This window comes from Mugil cephalus, chromosome 5 (genome assembly GCF_022458985.1).
Source record: "Mugil cephalus isolate CIBA_MC_2020 chromosome 5, CIBA_Mcephalus_1.1, whole genome shotgun sequence".
Taxonomy (NCBI): Eukaryota; Metazoa; Chordata; class Actinopteri; order Mugiliformes; family Mugilidae; genus Mugil; species Mugil cephalus.
The window spans coordinates 21,088,500-21,102,131 of record NC_061774.1 but is presented as its reverse complement, the minus strand read 5'-3'; the positions used below and the strand labels follow the sequence as shown (position 1 = coordinate 21,102,131).

The 13,632-nt window shown below is 39.1% G+C and overlaps 1 protein-coding gene across 2 annotated transcripts in view; it reads left to right on the top strand.

Moving 5' to 3' along the window:
• LOC125007822 (misshapen-like kinase 1) overlaps positions 1–12,689 on the top strand; it is a 67,022-nt gene extending 54,333 nt beyond the window's left edge. For both annotated transcript variants that reach the window (XM_047584661.1, XM_047584660.1), the window contains 4 exons: positions 464–613; positions 5,285–5,444; positions 5,907–6,046; positions 7,606–12,689. In XM_047584661.1, coding sequence (XP_047440617.1) covers positions 464–613; positions 5,285–5,444; positions 5,907–6,046; positions 7,606–7,689 — 534 coding nt within the window. In that variant the 3' untranslated portion in view covers positions 7,690–12,689. The remainder of the gene's footprint in view (positions 1–463; positions 614–5,284; positions 5,445–5,906; positions 6,047–7,605) is intronic.
• The last annotated feature ends 943 nt before the right edge of the window (positions 12,690–13,632 follow it).

Below are 13,632 nucleotides of genomic sequence, written 5' to 3'. Positions count from 1 at the left end.
AATATATTTACAATCTAACCTCCTCAACTAGTTTCTTGATTTGTTCAGTTTCATCCCTGATCCGGTTTTTCTGACGCAGTTAAAATCACCCTACAGGTTAACCACACTGTCCTCCATTGTCTTATGTGTACCACATCATTTTCATATCTAGGACAAAACATTGGTACAAATTGGCAAAAGAAATTCAGGTCACTTCTGTTGCCAAACACATACACACAGACACCCTCCGCAGAGCTGCGTCCCACTTATGTTTGTCCTCTGTGGCCTGGACTACTTTTTCTTCTTATTCTATGGAGTTTAACCCTCTCTTCATGGAAAAGACCAACAATATACTACCTTCTGGAAGTGATTATATGCCATTTCCTATCCAGCTGCTCTTCGAATTGATGAAGTCATTTGTTGATGGAGCAGCTTTCTGTGCTAGTGTCATCATGAAAGTGACAGTGTGAATTTTTCTGTCCAGTCGTTTAGGTCCCTGCCCCAAAAACCACTGTCTGTTGACCTGACGGTGGAGGAGGGCCAGAGGTTAAAGGTAATCTACGGCTCTCTGTTTGGTTTCCACGCCATTGACGTGGACTCTGGGACGCCGTACGACCTCTACCTGCCTACACACGTAAGTGCCCACTATGGAAGTCTGCAGTTGTAAAGGTTTCCATCTTGATGAAGTGTGTCGTAAACCTCAAACAGAACGTGTTGTTGGTTATCCACATGCCACAGGTTCTCTGTGTTATCTGGCAACAAGATGTTAGCGGTAAGTTTTTTGCGAGGTTCAGCTGCTATGGATCAGATTTACGCAGCACAGACGCGAGATCAGATTTAGATCTGTGGATTTTGTAGGTGAGAGCAACACATTGAATCTCTTGTGTTGTGCCTCGAACCATTTCCAAACAATGTGTAGCAAGCGAGGGGGAAAAGAGGTCACTACTACTGTTTTTTATTATTTTTATAAAGGTTTTCTAACAGTAATATGTGTCCCGTTAGCCTGTGTATGAGGCCTCTTCAGAAGCTCTCTTCAGGTGCATCTGAGATTTTTCCCTTCTTGATGTCATGCGGGGAAATAACCACTCCCTCCGGTAGTGGATCCTGCCTTTAACCCACCCCTCAGATAGATGCGCCTGCCCTCTGAAATTACCGAGCGGACGCCATTTTTTATCCTTGCAAACACACATGACAAATATGCAAGCAAAGTACGACAGTTAAGCTAGCATTAGCTACATGGTAAGTAAGTTGGGGAGAGTTGAAGAAGTCGGGCAGTATGTTGTGAAGGAAATGCTGCATTCAAGTAATCAGTACAGTAACTAAGTTACTTTTTAGAGTAATCGATTTACTTTTTCAAGATAACTGCGACAACTGTGGCAACACTGTCCACCTTAAACATTAGTGTATGGTAACCAGTGAAAGCCACATTCACTCCATAAGAGGGGCCTGGAGTAGGCGTGGACAAACACAGCTCATTAGCATTTAAAGGTGCAGACACAGAAGCAGCCTGTTCTCAGTAGAAATCACTAGAGCGACTTTTTGACTGACTGAAATTCAGGACCAAGGCTGAATTTGGGTTAATACACTTTGAAAACAATGATTTTGGACCTCTGACTCCTTTATGAAATTGTTGAAAAAAAATTTAATATGGGACCTTTAATCTGATCGCTTAATGAATGTCTTGCAGGATCAGTAGGGGTCAGTTATTTTCTGAAGCAACTCTATATGAAAACCACACAAAAAGAGATCTGAGGTTTCACATATCTAATAATACAGACATCGTTCTCACTGTAGCTGGAAGTCTGTGTTAAAGCTGACTTTTGTTTTTGGCTCAGTTATCTCTCCAGTCGACCAGACCCTCCCTCCCTCCTCACTCCCCCTCTGTCTCTCATGATGTACTGTATCTCATACTCCTCCGCCCACTCACCCTCTACAGATGTCAGTCATTGCTCTCCTCTTTTTTCCTCCTGTTTCCTTCTCTCCATCTCCCTCCACTCTCCTCCCACACAGTCTATAACTGTCAAACATGATTGTCTTTCATCTTTCCTTTCCTTTATTCCTCCCACTCTGTCACCCAGTGTGTCATTGTTCATTTGCTCATTTTAAACCTTTTTTTTTTTTGCATTCTCTGTCTACATTTACCAAAGCAGCATTGCTCTCTTCCTCTTCCTCTCCCTCCCTTCCATCTGTGGGCTGCAGCACAGTGTTGTGACTCATGTTCGCCTCTCTGTTCACACATTTTTGTGTTTTAGTCCTCTTATGGAGTTTGAGCTTTCAGTAAACTGTAGAAATTGATACAATGAGGGTCAAAAACATTTTTGTGCGTGCTCTGATTTTCAGTAGATATTGTAATATGTAGTTGGTGTCATTTTGGAAAATATTTAAAGAGACACTCCACAGTTTTTAGACAGTTCTTGAATTGTGGCACATTTTGAATTAGCACAGTTTAAGCTAATTGCCTTTGCTTTAGCTGCGTTTTAGATTTAAATGCTTTCAAAGCCCCTTGCGTAGGCTACAGTGTAGGCTGCCATTGCAGAAGTATCATCCAAGCTTCTTCATTCATTCATTCTCCTTCAGCTCCCACATAAAACGTAGTTAAGCCTTCCACCATTTAAAGTCACTTTTTACATTTATCTAGTCACCCAGTATCAACTTAGCTCTGTTTTCCTGTTTACCAACATCAAACATATAGATTTTAAGGTGTAGAATTCTTCATGATGTTCATCGGTTGTCACAGTGTCAAATTATTCTGAACTGAAGGTTTGTTTTAACATTTTTTCATCTTCCTTTAAAATATACTAAGAGCAGGGAACCACTTGTCAACAAAAGCTGACAGAGGCTGTGGGTCAGAAAACCACAGCAATGCGTTGCTAAATTACTTACATTTAGCCGCATTTGCTTACATTTACATGTGTTTTTCCTCAGTCTTTTGGGTGCGTTTGGTAATATTTTCAAAATTATTCACAAGCCTCCTTTGAGTTTTAATGACTTACGGAAGTCTGCAAAACTTTTTCCCTCCCTGTAAAGGTTGCGAACGACGGTGCGTGTCGTCAAACGTGAGCAAATCGCCCACTGCTGTTACAATTAGAGACGAAGCAGGTCACCCTTCCTTTTCTTTTTTCCCTCTCCCTCTCCTGTATGTGGGCATGTAAACCTCACTGTAGCCTGTGGTGAGTCATGCTCACATCCACATTCTAACACATCCTGTTAAATATGTTTTCAGCACGAGCAGCTGGAGACTCGGGATTAGCCGTCGTGTTAAGTGTAATGCCGCTAATTCATAGCGTGTAGTCGGGTTATTTTTTTGTGCTCATTTGTGCCGTGTTTATGCGTTTTTAAACCTAAAGAAACACACACACACACACACTGGCCCAGTCACCAGTCATGTGTGCTACTTTCTATAAGCGAGGGACAGTTGGAGCAAGAGAGGGAAGAGATGTTCGAAATAGCTCTAAAAATACATCCCTCCTGTCCTCCTTCTCTCATGATCATTAACTGAGTCAGTTGAGTCTTGAGTCCTGACCTGCTCTTGCTTCCTGTTGAGAGAGAGTTTCTCTTTTTTTTTTTTCTCCTCCTCACTCTCCCTCTGGTATATTAGGCGCGACTGCACACAGCTGCCTACTACACTGGTGCCTTATTCTGCTTCTGTAGCTGCAAATTCATTTCAGCTCTTCAACTCTTTCTCCCTTCCACACAGTCCAGCTTCCTCGCAGACACACTCACCTACAGTGCGCTTTAATACCCACTCACAGTTTCTTCGACTACCCGGAGGACGCTTTACTCTCAGCCTTTCCTCTGTGGCTGTATAACCTTACCCTGACACACACTCATTCACGCAACTTCTTACCTGCACACCTTCCCCCACGCGCTATCTGCAGCATCAGTAAAACCCATCAACACTGGCTTCTGTCTTTAACAATTTATACCAACATCATAAAAGTCGCTTCCCTTCTCGCACACAATGCATTCACCCACTTGAAGTAGCGCACACACACACACACACGCACAAGATTCTCCCGTTGTTGCCAGCGAACTATGTAACAATGCTGATTCCAAGGCAGAGGATTAAGATTGCGTTGCGTCTGTGGATGCCGGTTCTCATGCTCAGGATTGTTGTGGCTCACACTCTGGTAATGTATGAAGCTTGCAACACAGAAACTATAGGATCTGTGTTTAGCCACTTTTTGTTCACATCACAGCACAGAACATCTTTTCTTCTTTCACATTTTTATTCCTGGCATTAGTAGTTTTGATTCTAGTGCAAACCTGTTGCAGATTTTCAGTTGTGCAGATGTTTTGACATTTTTAGAAATAATTTGGCAACAAGATTTTAGTTTTTTCACCAGTTTGACAAATGCTTCTGACCTGTTACACAAAAGTTAATGAACTTTTAAAGTAATGTTTATGGGCTGTTAGATCGTGTTTTGAGATAAATCTTTGAGAACTCTTAGTTTAGTATTGTTTAATCAAAAAGTTTCTTAACTGAAAAAAAAATCTGAACCAAATTGTTTTTTTCTGTTTTGATTAATATTTCAGAAGTGCTAGATAAATCATTATGAAATGGTAAGATAAAAGTGTCGGGACTGGTTGGACATTGCTTTCTGAACTGACAGTTAAATGTTTCTGGACAGGTTAGTTAAAAGTTGGTGTGTGCATGCTTGTGCAAGTAAATGAGCTTAGATAACTTGAATAGTGCGGCTGATGGAAGAGTGGTTTTGATGGAAATGTTTGTGAATGGTTTTAGTTCTTTTTTATTTCTTTTTGTCTTCCTGAGTGACTGCTGCAGTTCCTAAACTGGTTAGATAAATCTTTCAGAACTTTTGTTTCAGTCCCACTTCCTGGAATTTGGATGACATATATTCTTTTGCGAACTCTTACACTTTCGATATGCAACTCCATGATGGACTGAATTTATTTGTTGCCCTTTTTTGTCGTTGTTGAGGATGCGACTTTATCTATTTGTAATTGCAGGGACAAATGATAAATCAAAGTAAGTGCAGAAGGGCAAAGACTTGACCTATTCTGCTGTTAAGTTTGAGCTGTTCTTTCCAATTCCTATACATTTCCTTTGAAATTGATGTCATTATTTCCTCCACGCTTCAGTCAGGGACTGTCCCCATGCTTTTCTTTATAGAATTCATGACATTTAAAAAAAAAAATTTCATCTAAAGTCACTTAGTATTTTCACTTCCCAGACACCTTGTAGCATTTTTGTATTGTACCTTTATGTCTAATAGTTAATAAGTAATTAGCAGTAATTGGACAATTTTTAATCAGTGCATTTGGAATCATGTTTGTTTTACAGATACAAGGCTCTATTCACCCCCACGCCATCATCATTCTCCCGAACAAATCTGGAACTGAGGTTCTGGTTTGCTATGAAGACGAGGGCGTCTACATCGACACTTACGGCCGCATCACCAAGGACACGGTGCTGCAGTGGGGGGAGATGCCTGCATCCGTTGGTAAGTTTGGACCCCATTTATTTATGAATTTATTTACCAAGTAGACACAAAAATGTGTAAATGTGTGTTTTCGTACGTGCTTGTGTGGCTGCACCAGTAATTGTCGCACATTCTTAAATATAACGAAACTGAAATGTCAGTGATTTCAACAGTCTAGTTGTTGAAATGAAACGTTACTGCTAGAAATCTCCGTGGTGGTTCTAGATCAGCAGCTGTCCTGAGCACTGAGAACTTAACCTGAACCAGATTCTGTGGAGACAGATTTGGGACAGGGTGGGCTAAAAATAAGATGGCCGTCATTCTGTGTGTGTGTCTGTGTGTGTGTGTGTGTGTGTGTGTGTGTGTTGGATGGGGACTGTCTATGGGGAATGGTACTCTTCATACATAGACACATAGAGAACTCTGTACACATTTGTATTGTATTCTGTACTCTACTCATAGTGTTTCTCCCTCCCTCTCCAGCCTACCTCCAGTCTAACCAGGTGATGGGTTGGGGAGAAAAGGCCATTGAACTGAGATCAGCCAACACGGGGAGCCTGGAGGGAGTTTTTATGCACAAGAAGGCTCAGAAACTCAAGTTCCTGTGCGAAAGGAATGACAAGGTGATACTGAACTCCTTTAAAGCACTGCACCACGGTATTTTAAGGAAACGGTTAAGAGAAACTTTAGTTTCTCATATATTTATATATTTCTTCAGGATATCCCCTCTTTTCATATTTCTTATTTACGTATACTAAAATCTCAGGAATGTCAGAAAAAATTTTAAAAAGTTATTTTATATTGCCTTCTGTGTAATAAATCTGATTGACTTTAATTACTTAATTTCTTGAATACTTAATAAATTGATTGGATACTTCAATCAATGTTATATGTTGTTAATAAATTTAAGCTACTATCACAATAATAGCACTTATAAGCACTGCCTGATGATAAAAAATGCCTGATGAGGAGTCCATAATCAGATTTAAAAGGACGTCACTACAAAATCTACCCAATGAGATGTAGAGTGCACTAACGTCTGATAATAGACACCTCGAAGGACCACAAACATACCAATATTGTATCAATAACTACCTGAATCTGAACAAGATACAAGTGTTAAAACACATTTTACTCAGCTTGTAGGACCCTTTGGCCCAAAGACGTTTATAGACACTAATCAAGCGACTTTCTGCTGGGTACCACCCAAAGATGTTCCTATTTGAACCCCAACTCCCCACCGGACCTTTAGAACTGAAGAAGCTACTTGGATGAGTGAAGAAACGTCTTCAAGAAACTCTACAAGTGCAGCTACCTTTATTTATCATTTTACATGGATAGCTTCACAGACATACCTAGCGTTATGCTAGCAAGACTCAAAGCCAGTAACATTGCATGAATGTACGATAACAGCTGTCCAGTCAGGTCAGTGTACCCAACTAATACTACACAAACAAGTGTACTGCCAGCTTCAGCCTGAAGTAGTGAGTTGAATAGTGAATGGGAAACATACTATTAATACATTCATAGGTATTCATAGTGTAGCCTAGTTCTGGCTGGCTGCATGTTTCTGTCATCACGGGGCTCTGAAGGACCTGGCTCTGTGTTGCAGATGAGATATTCATATTTATTTGTATAAATTTATTTCTGATGATGAGTTGTTCGCAGCCAGCTGGTGCAAATGTCGTGTAGGGCGGACTAGATATTTTTTAACAGATGTCGTTAGCTTGTTCCTGTTGCTATGGTTACTCACTTGAGATGCAACTGTGAACAAACAGCTTCACTGGAGCTACTCAGTATGTATTAGGGATGCAACAGTACAATGTAATCGATACAAATGTGCGATAATTTCAATCAGCTGAGCCCTTTTTAAACCGTAGAGAGGCATTCCATGCATAGTTTGTGTTTTGGAGTTACATCCTAGCCTTAGAAATGTGTGTTTTTTTCTCTGAGAAACAATTAAAGGAACCTTTTTCAGTTGTAGTTTGTCTGCAAGTTCATTCAAAAAAAAAAAAAAAAAAAATGAGAATATCGTATCGTTAACCCAGTATCGAAAATCGTATCGAATTGTGAGTTGAGTTTATCGTTGCATCCCTACTCAGTATGTTTCCTATATCCTATACTTTTTTTTTTTTTTTTTTTTGTGATAGTTCCTTGTTAACATCTTTCTCTCTTGTTGCAGGTGTTCTTTGCTTCGGTGCAGTCGGGAGGCAGCAGTCAGATTTACTTCATGACTCTTGGACAGAACTCGCTGTTCAACTGGTAGCAGCTCCAGGATCAGCTGGTGGGGGCCGGCCTTCATTTTGTCTGGGTTCTCCTGGCGATGCCTTTAAAGATTTGTGCTGACTGATGTTGCCCTCCATGAGTAGTGGGGACGACATACGAGGATCAACTACATGTCCCTCCGCTTTCCCCTCAAGTTTAGATTTCGTGTGGGGATCCATGTCGGAGTTTATCCACCTTGAATCCGTCACTTCACGCTTGACTACTGAAGCCTGAATCACTGCTCCTTCAGCTGCAGCAGCGCAAAAACAAAAGAAAAAGCTTTAGTTCGACGTCATGTCACCCATCCACAGAAATGTTCAGAGGTACAACTGGCAGTGCCTGCATCTGTAATGTGAAAAGTCATTCTCTGTAGGCTTCACCAACCACAGCAGCAGTGTTCTTGTGTGTTATGTTTTCTGGGGTTTCGGTAATTTCACATGAACATCCTCAAAATCCTCTGTAGCAGTTTTAGTCCACATTCACACATTTTTCTTTTTCTTAAGTGTACATCTGTATCAACTGATTATGTGTAAGTGTTATTCACTTATGTCTGCTTTAGTTATGCAGCTTCCTGATGTCATTTAGACCAGAAGAGCAATGTTCCTTTTCTCTGGTCTTTTATTCTGGTCCTTCGTGTCCATCACGTTGGCCTTTCATACATACAAGACTTTAGTTATATACTTTGTGTCATTCCACTTCCATTTATCCCCATTTATTCCCCTTTAATTACATTTCCAGATCCACAGGAGGCTACATTGTCTGTAATACCTCAATATAGATTGATATTTAGGAAGAATTGTAGCTGAGTTTAATTTTCTTGATTAATACAATAATCTAAAATGTAGGCTCCAAATAAATTACAATGACTCCTCTACCAAATCCATATGTATGATATTAAGCACAATCAAAAGTTATATAATTTCTTTTTGCTCTCATTCGTATTACGAGGGCAGTATGTCAGTATTTTATAATACCATCATGAAGGTATAGTTGAATTAATATCAAACAGTATTTATATTTAATGCAAGAATTAAGTTAAATCCTTTTATTCCAACTCCCCAAAAATCCCCATCCATCACATACGAGCATTCGCTCCAGATCTGGTCCTTTTAGTTTTACTTCTCTACATAACCTGAAAAATCTTTTAATTATCTGTAGAATCCACATTATTTGACGTATTGCATAAACGGTATACAACAAACGGAGACGCAGTAACAGGATTATGATGCTTTTCTCCAGTCCTGCATCTATTTTGTACAGCTTAGGATGTATGTAATATTTTAAAATGCACTGTTTTCTAAATATTTTATAAATGTACAGAATTATAGGCTTATGAATGTGAAATTCAGCCCCCGAAACAGAGTTCATACGTGTTATCTTCTTGAATGTTTGTGAATTTGAACTCGAGCTACTGACAGTGAATTCGAAGGCTCTTGTTCAGATTTCCAGGTTTCACCGACCTGGTTGAAACGTTCGAGATCAAACGCAGAAGTTCCGTTTCGAGGTTGAGTTTCTCCCGGTGTGTATAAGTCTGATGTTTTGCACAATGGCTCTCTTGTACATGTTTTCTCTTACATGTCCTGCTTTGAAATGACTGTTGGATCAAAGTGGAAACTTCTGAAGCCATTCTGTTCTCAGTGTTTAAGAGATTACTGCTTTTATTGTTGTTACACTACCCAGTATGGGATGCACACAAGTTTTTGAAGGATCAACTTGACAAAATTATCTTTTTTTTTTTTTGTTGTTGTAATTGTTGTTGTTGAACTTGAGTTTGAGGAGATGCAATGAGTTGGATTAGAAATATGTTGTATGATAATTTTTTATGTTTTCTTTGACATGTAACTGTCATTTACACAATGGACTTCACATAGGAAACCAAAGATGAAAGCTTTGTTGATTTGCTTTCTTGAATCTAATCTAATGATATATAGTTGTACTGTTGCTGCCTTCAAATGGATCTCTTGAGCACGTGGGAAGTTGTTTATTCGTACCCCTTGGCTTTTACTATGTAACATCATCTTTAAGTCAAGAGAATGTTGCTGCTTAGCAACTGTTAGCTTAGAAACAACCGAGCCTAGCAGCTAGCATGCTAATGGACGGATACCTTAAAGGATTTTCCCATATAAAATTAAGAAGAAAACTTGACTTAACATCAGTAATTTACTCGCCCACCTTCACAACTTTTCCACTTGCAAGGTTGTCAATACCTCAAGAATTAAAACTAGATCAGTAAGTAACAACTCCATTTGAAGGCGGCATGTCAAATGGCATCCGACACAACTAAATATAATTATGCAAGCTAATGACACCAGTGTCCGTGTATGTAATAGCCAAACATGTATGCTTTAGGTTGGTAAAAGTAAAAAAATATATATATATATGTATTTTTTTTTTCCTTAAAATGTGAATTTGCAATTCATTTATCCGTTTATATCCTCCTCCATGAAATACAGCTTGAACTGCTAACTTTGTTTTACATTACCCTCTGCATTGTATTGAGTCTTGGACTTTGTGGCTAATAATCAAAATTATGCCAACTGTTTTTTTGTTTTGTTTTTCTATTTAGTGATCCATTCACTTTTGAAGTTTTTGTTACAGACTTGAGGAAAAAAAAAATATTGCAGCTGGTTCTGTGAGAATATTTCAAACTGGAAAACAGAGTTGCTGATTGTGTTTTTTTGTTTTGTTTTTTTTTTTTTTTTTTTTTGCTTTCTACCAAATCTTATATCAATTTGTTGCATTTCTCTGTGATTAAAGACCAGATAGCTTAATATAGCTACAGGATTGTGAACTAATTTCCTACGGGCCAACAGAGTTGCTTGCTAACATTGGCTAAGCCTACCAGTACCATTAGCTGGCTTGTAGTTTCTAGCTAATTCTTTTTTATTTTTAGCTGAAAGAGAAGCTGTTATTTAAGCATAGATTCAACATTTTAGAAATGTTTATACGATTCACAGCCAACAACTGCAGCAAATGGTGTCAAGTGAATGTGACAGGAGTATGTGTATGTCAGATTTGTTTGGTATTTTTCTCGGTTCGGTGCAGGATATGTCATGTTGAAAGTTGGCCGGCGCAGAACCGGCAGGTTTGGTCAGGTTCCCGAGCAAGACCCTGACCATTAAAGAGTCCAGATAGGACAGGACACCAGACCAGAGCTAGTCCTGTACTGGCACAGTGGTTCGAGCTTCAGTTCAGTTTTATATCCCCTGCACACGTCCCCCATAGCCTTTTATGTGCGTGTGCATTGGTAGGCACAAACAGTTCATTTATCCAAAATTAGTAACAAAATGACTTATTGCTTCCATTCCGGTTTAAGTACCTCGATTTGGCTCCACATTCTTACTTTTTCATCCAATATTTGTTTATTTTAGCATCTCTGTATGAAATTATTTCACAATGGCTGTTTGTTCAAAGCATATTTCAGTACTAAGTGTCTCCTTCCCTTCGTCTCTCTAAATTTAAGGTTATTTATTTATGTCTATGACGACTTCAGTGTTTTTCCTCTGCATCGTTCTCCATCCCGCTTCACGTAAACGCTCTCCTACCATCTGACCAGCGTCCCATTGTATCGACGTCTTATGTGTCAGATTTAATCCATTCATTTTAAAGTTTTTGTGGTTTACAAGAGGCAAACTTCTGTCTTCTTTCTCCTTTCATCTTCCTGTTGCTGTGTAGCTGTGTTGCTAATGAGAGTGGGAGATCCTCCCACACCTTCCACCGGTTAAGATCATGACAGATTCTGTGTCAGCCCCACAGTGACTCACGTCTCAAACTCTCTTACAAACTCTTGTTTTCTCACTTTTCCCAGCACAGCTCATCTTACCGCTGCTTTTCTTCGCTCCCGTGTCTTATATTGAACAATCTAGGATCTCGCCAGTCTTTAGTTGTTTGTTCCCTATTCTCTCTGTAGATCTCCACTCTCTCTTTAATCTCTGTTTTTGGTTGAATTGGCTGAGAGGTGTCAGGCAAGATTCATATTTTATATTCGTACTATTTATTTACTTACTGTCAAGAATGATGGGGTCGCACCATTAATACTCAGTACTGAGATGTCAACCTCGTATTTCTGACTCCCAATTTAGGAGATGCTTTCACAAATGTTGATGTCACTACTTTTTGAGGCATTGCACATCTTTATTTCATCAAATATTTTTAAAAACTGGTCCTATAGATTTGTTTTTTCTTGAAGTTTGGTGAAGTGGGATGTACTGTGATGCAGATAAACAAAAAATAACATTTAGCAGTGGTTTTTTTTGTATTCAGTTTAGTGCCAAATGTTTTCCAGCCTGTGTATGAGGGGGAGAAAAAAAAAAGGTCTGTTGATGGGATTTGAAGTAAGTGTGCATGTGTGGGAGGGCGTGATGCCGAAAGAGAACAGGTGTTCAAAAGGGAAGGAAGGATTTTCAGAGAGGAGAGTCAGTGGCTTGCGTCAGGTATGAATAGTTAATAGAGGGAACGTGGATGTTTAAGACCCCGGTTTAATTCACAGGTAAATGTTAAGACGTGATATATTGTTGACAATATCCAGCTGGTAGCTAAAAATAAAATAAATAGCTAAAGTATCTAGGTAATGATGCACATGGGAAGGAGGACGAAGAAGGGAAGGAATAGTGGTTGAAATAAATAGCATTTTAATATTATATATCCACCTGACACCATTACTCAACAGTTGGCCAAAATAATAATGATCTTGCTTAAATTATAGTAAAGTACAGATAATACTGATAGATATCTTATTAGTATTTGATGATGTATGACACAGAACAGTTGTGTTCCCACAAATATCATTTAAGACCAAATGTTATCTAGATCTACTGTATATCTGAACATATATATATTTGCCCATCTGTACCATTTTTAGAAAAAGATAATTTTGTTACTTTGGTTATTATTTTTGCACTGGACCTTTGTTTGATGCGTCATATACTGTAGCCCTCCTGCTTTGTGTTTCCCTGTAAAGAGGCGAAAGACGGTGAGACAACAATAAATATGTGGAATCCAGTGTGTGTGGCTGCTGTGTTGTTGTTCCTTACACATTTCGCACTGACTCACGGTTTTGTTTGCATCTGTCAACCTAACCCGGAGATGTGTCTGCGTTAGTTGGTATAACGGGGTCAGCAAAAAGAGATGATGATATGATGACTAGGGCTTTTAAATGTAAACATCTAGTCTATGTTGATTTGATTATTACCAAATGGGCAAATGATAACTGAACCCAGGGACACTGCTGACACCTGCTCATGTATATATAGTTCAGAGCATAGACTGTACATAAATATGGACAATGCGTCCTCTCTTCCTTCACTGGCTAAACTGATGCTATTTTCTGAGGAATACTGGCCCGCACCATCTTGGAGTTTGGAGCCATAGTCACGGTCCAATAGTAAAGACACATTATCGATTACCCACCCACACATCCTCTAGATAAATTTGTGTTTTTGTTTCATTAATACTGTGCTCTGCTCTACCGCCACTAGTTTCAAAGAAATGCTGGTTTATATACTGAACTTACAGTTGGACTTACTCTCTTACTCTTTGTTTTTTTGTTGTTGTTGTTTTGTTTTGTTTGTAATTGACATATACTGTGTTTTAGTTCTGCCCAAGTCTCATCCACTAACATGGAGGAGGTGGAGCTTTTAACCTTTACTGCAGCCAGTCACCAGGGGGAGCTGAATGTAGTGTATTGAGAATATGGAACTTCGTTTGTTTAGATTTTATACCATCATTAATGTATATCTCATGCTAGCCTAATGCTAGCTAGTTATCTAGACTAAAGGCTTAGAAAAATAGCAGTTACCGTCATATATACTGTGAAACCCATGTGTACATGTAATTTATGTCAATGTAGATAGACAAATTTAGTAGACGCATAACTTTGCCTTGGTTGCCTCTGGCTAGCATGCTAATGTTATAATGATAATACTAATGATAATAATAAATGACT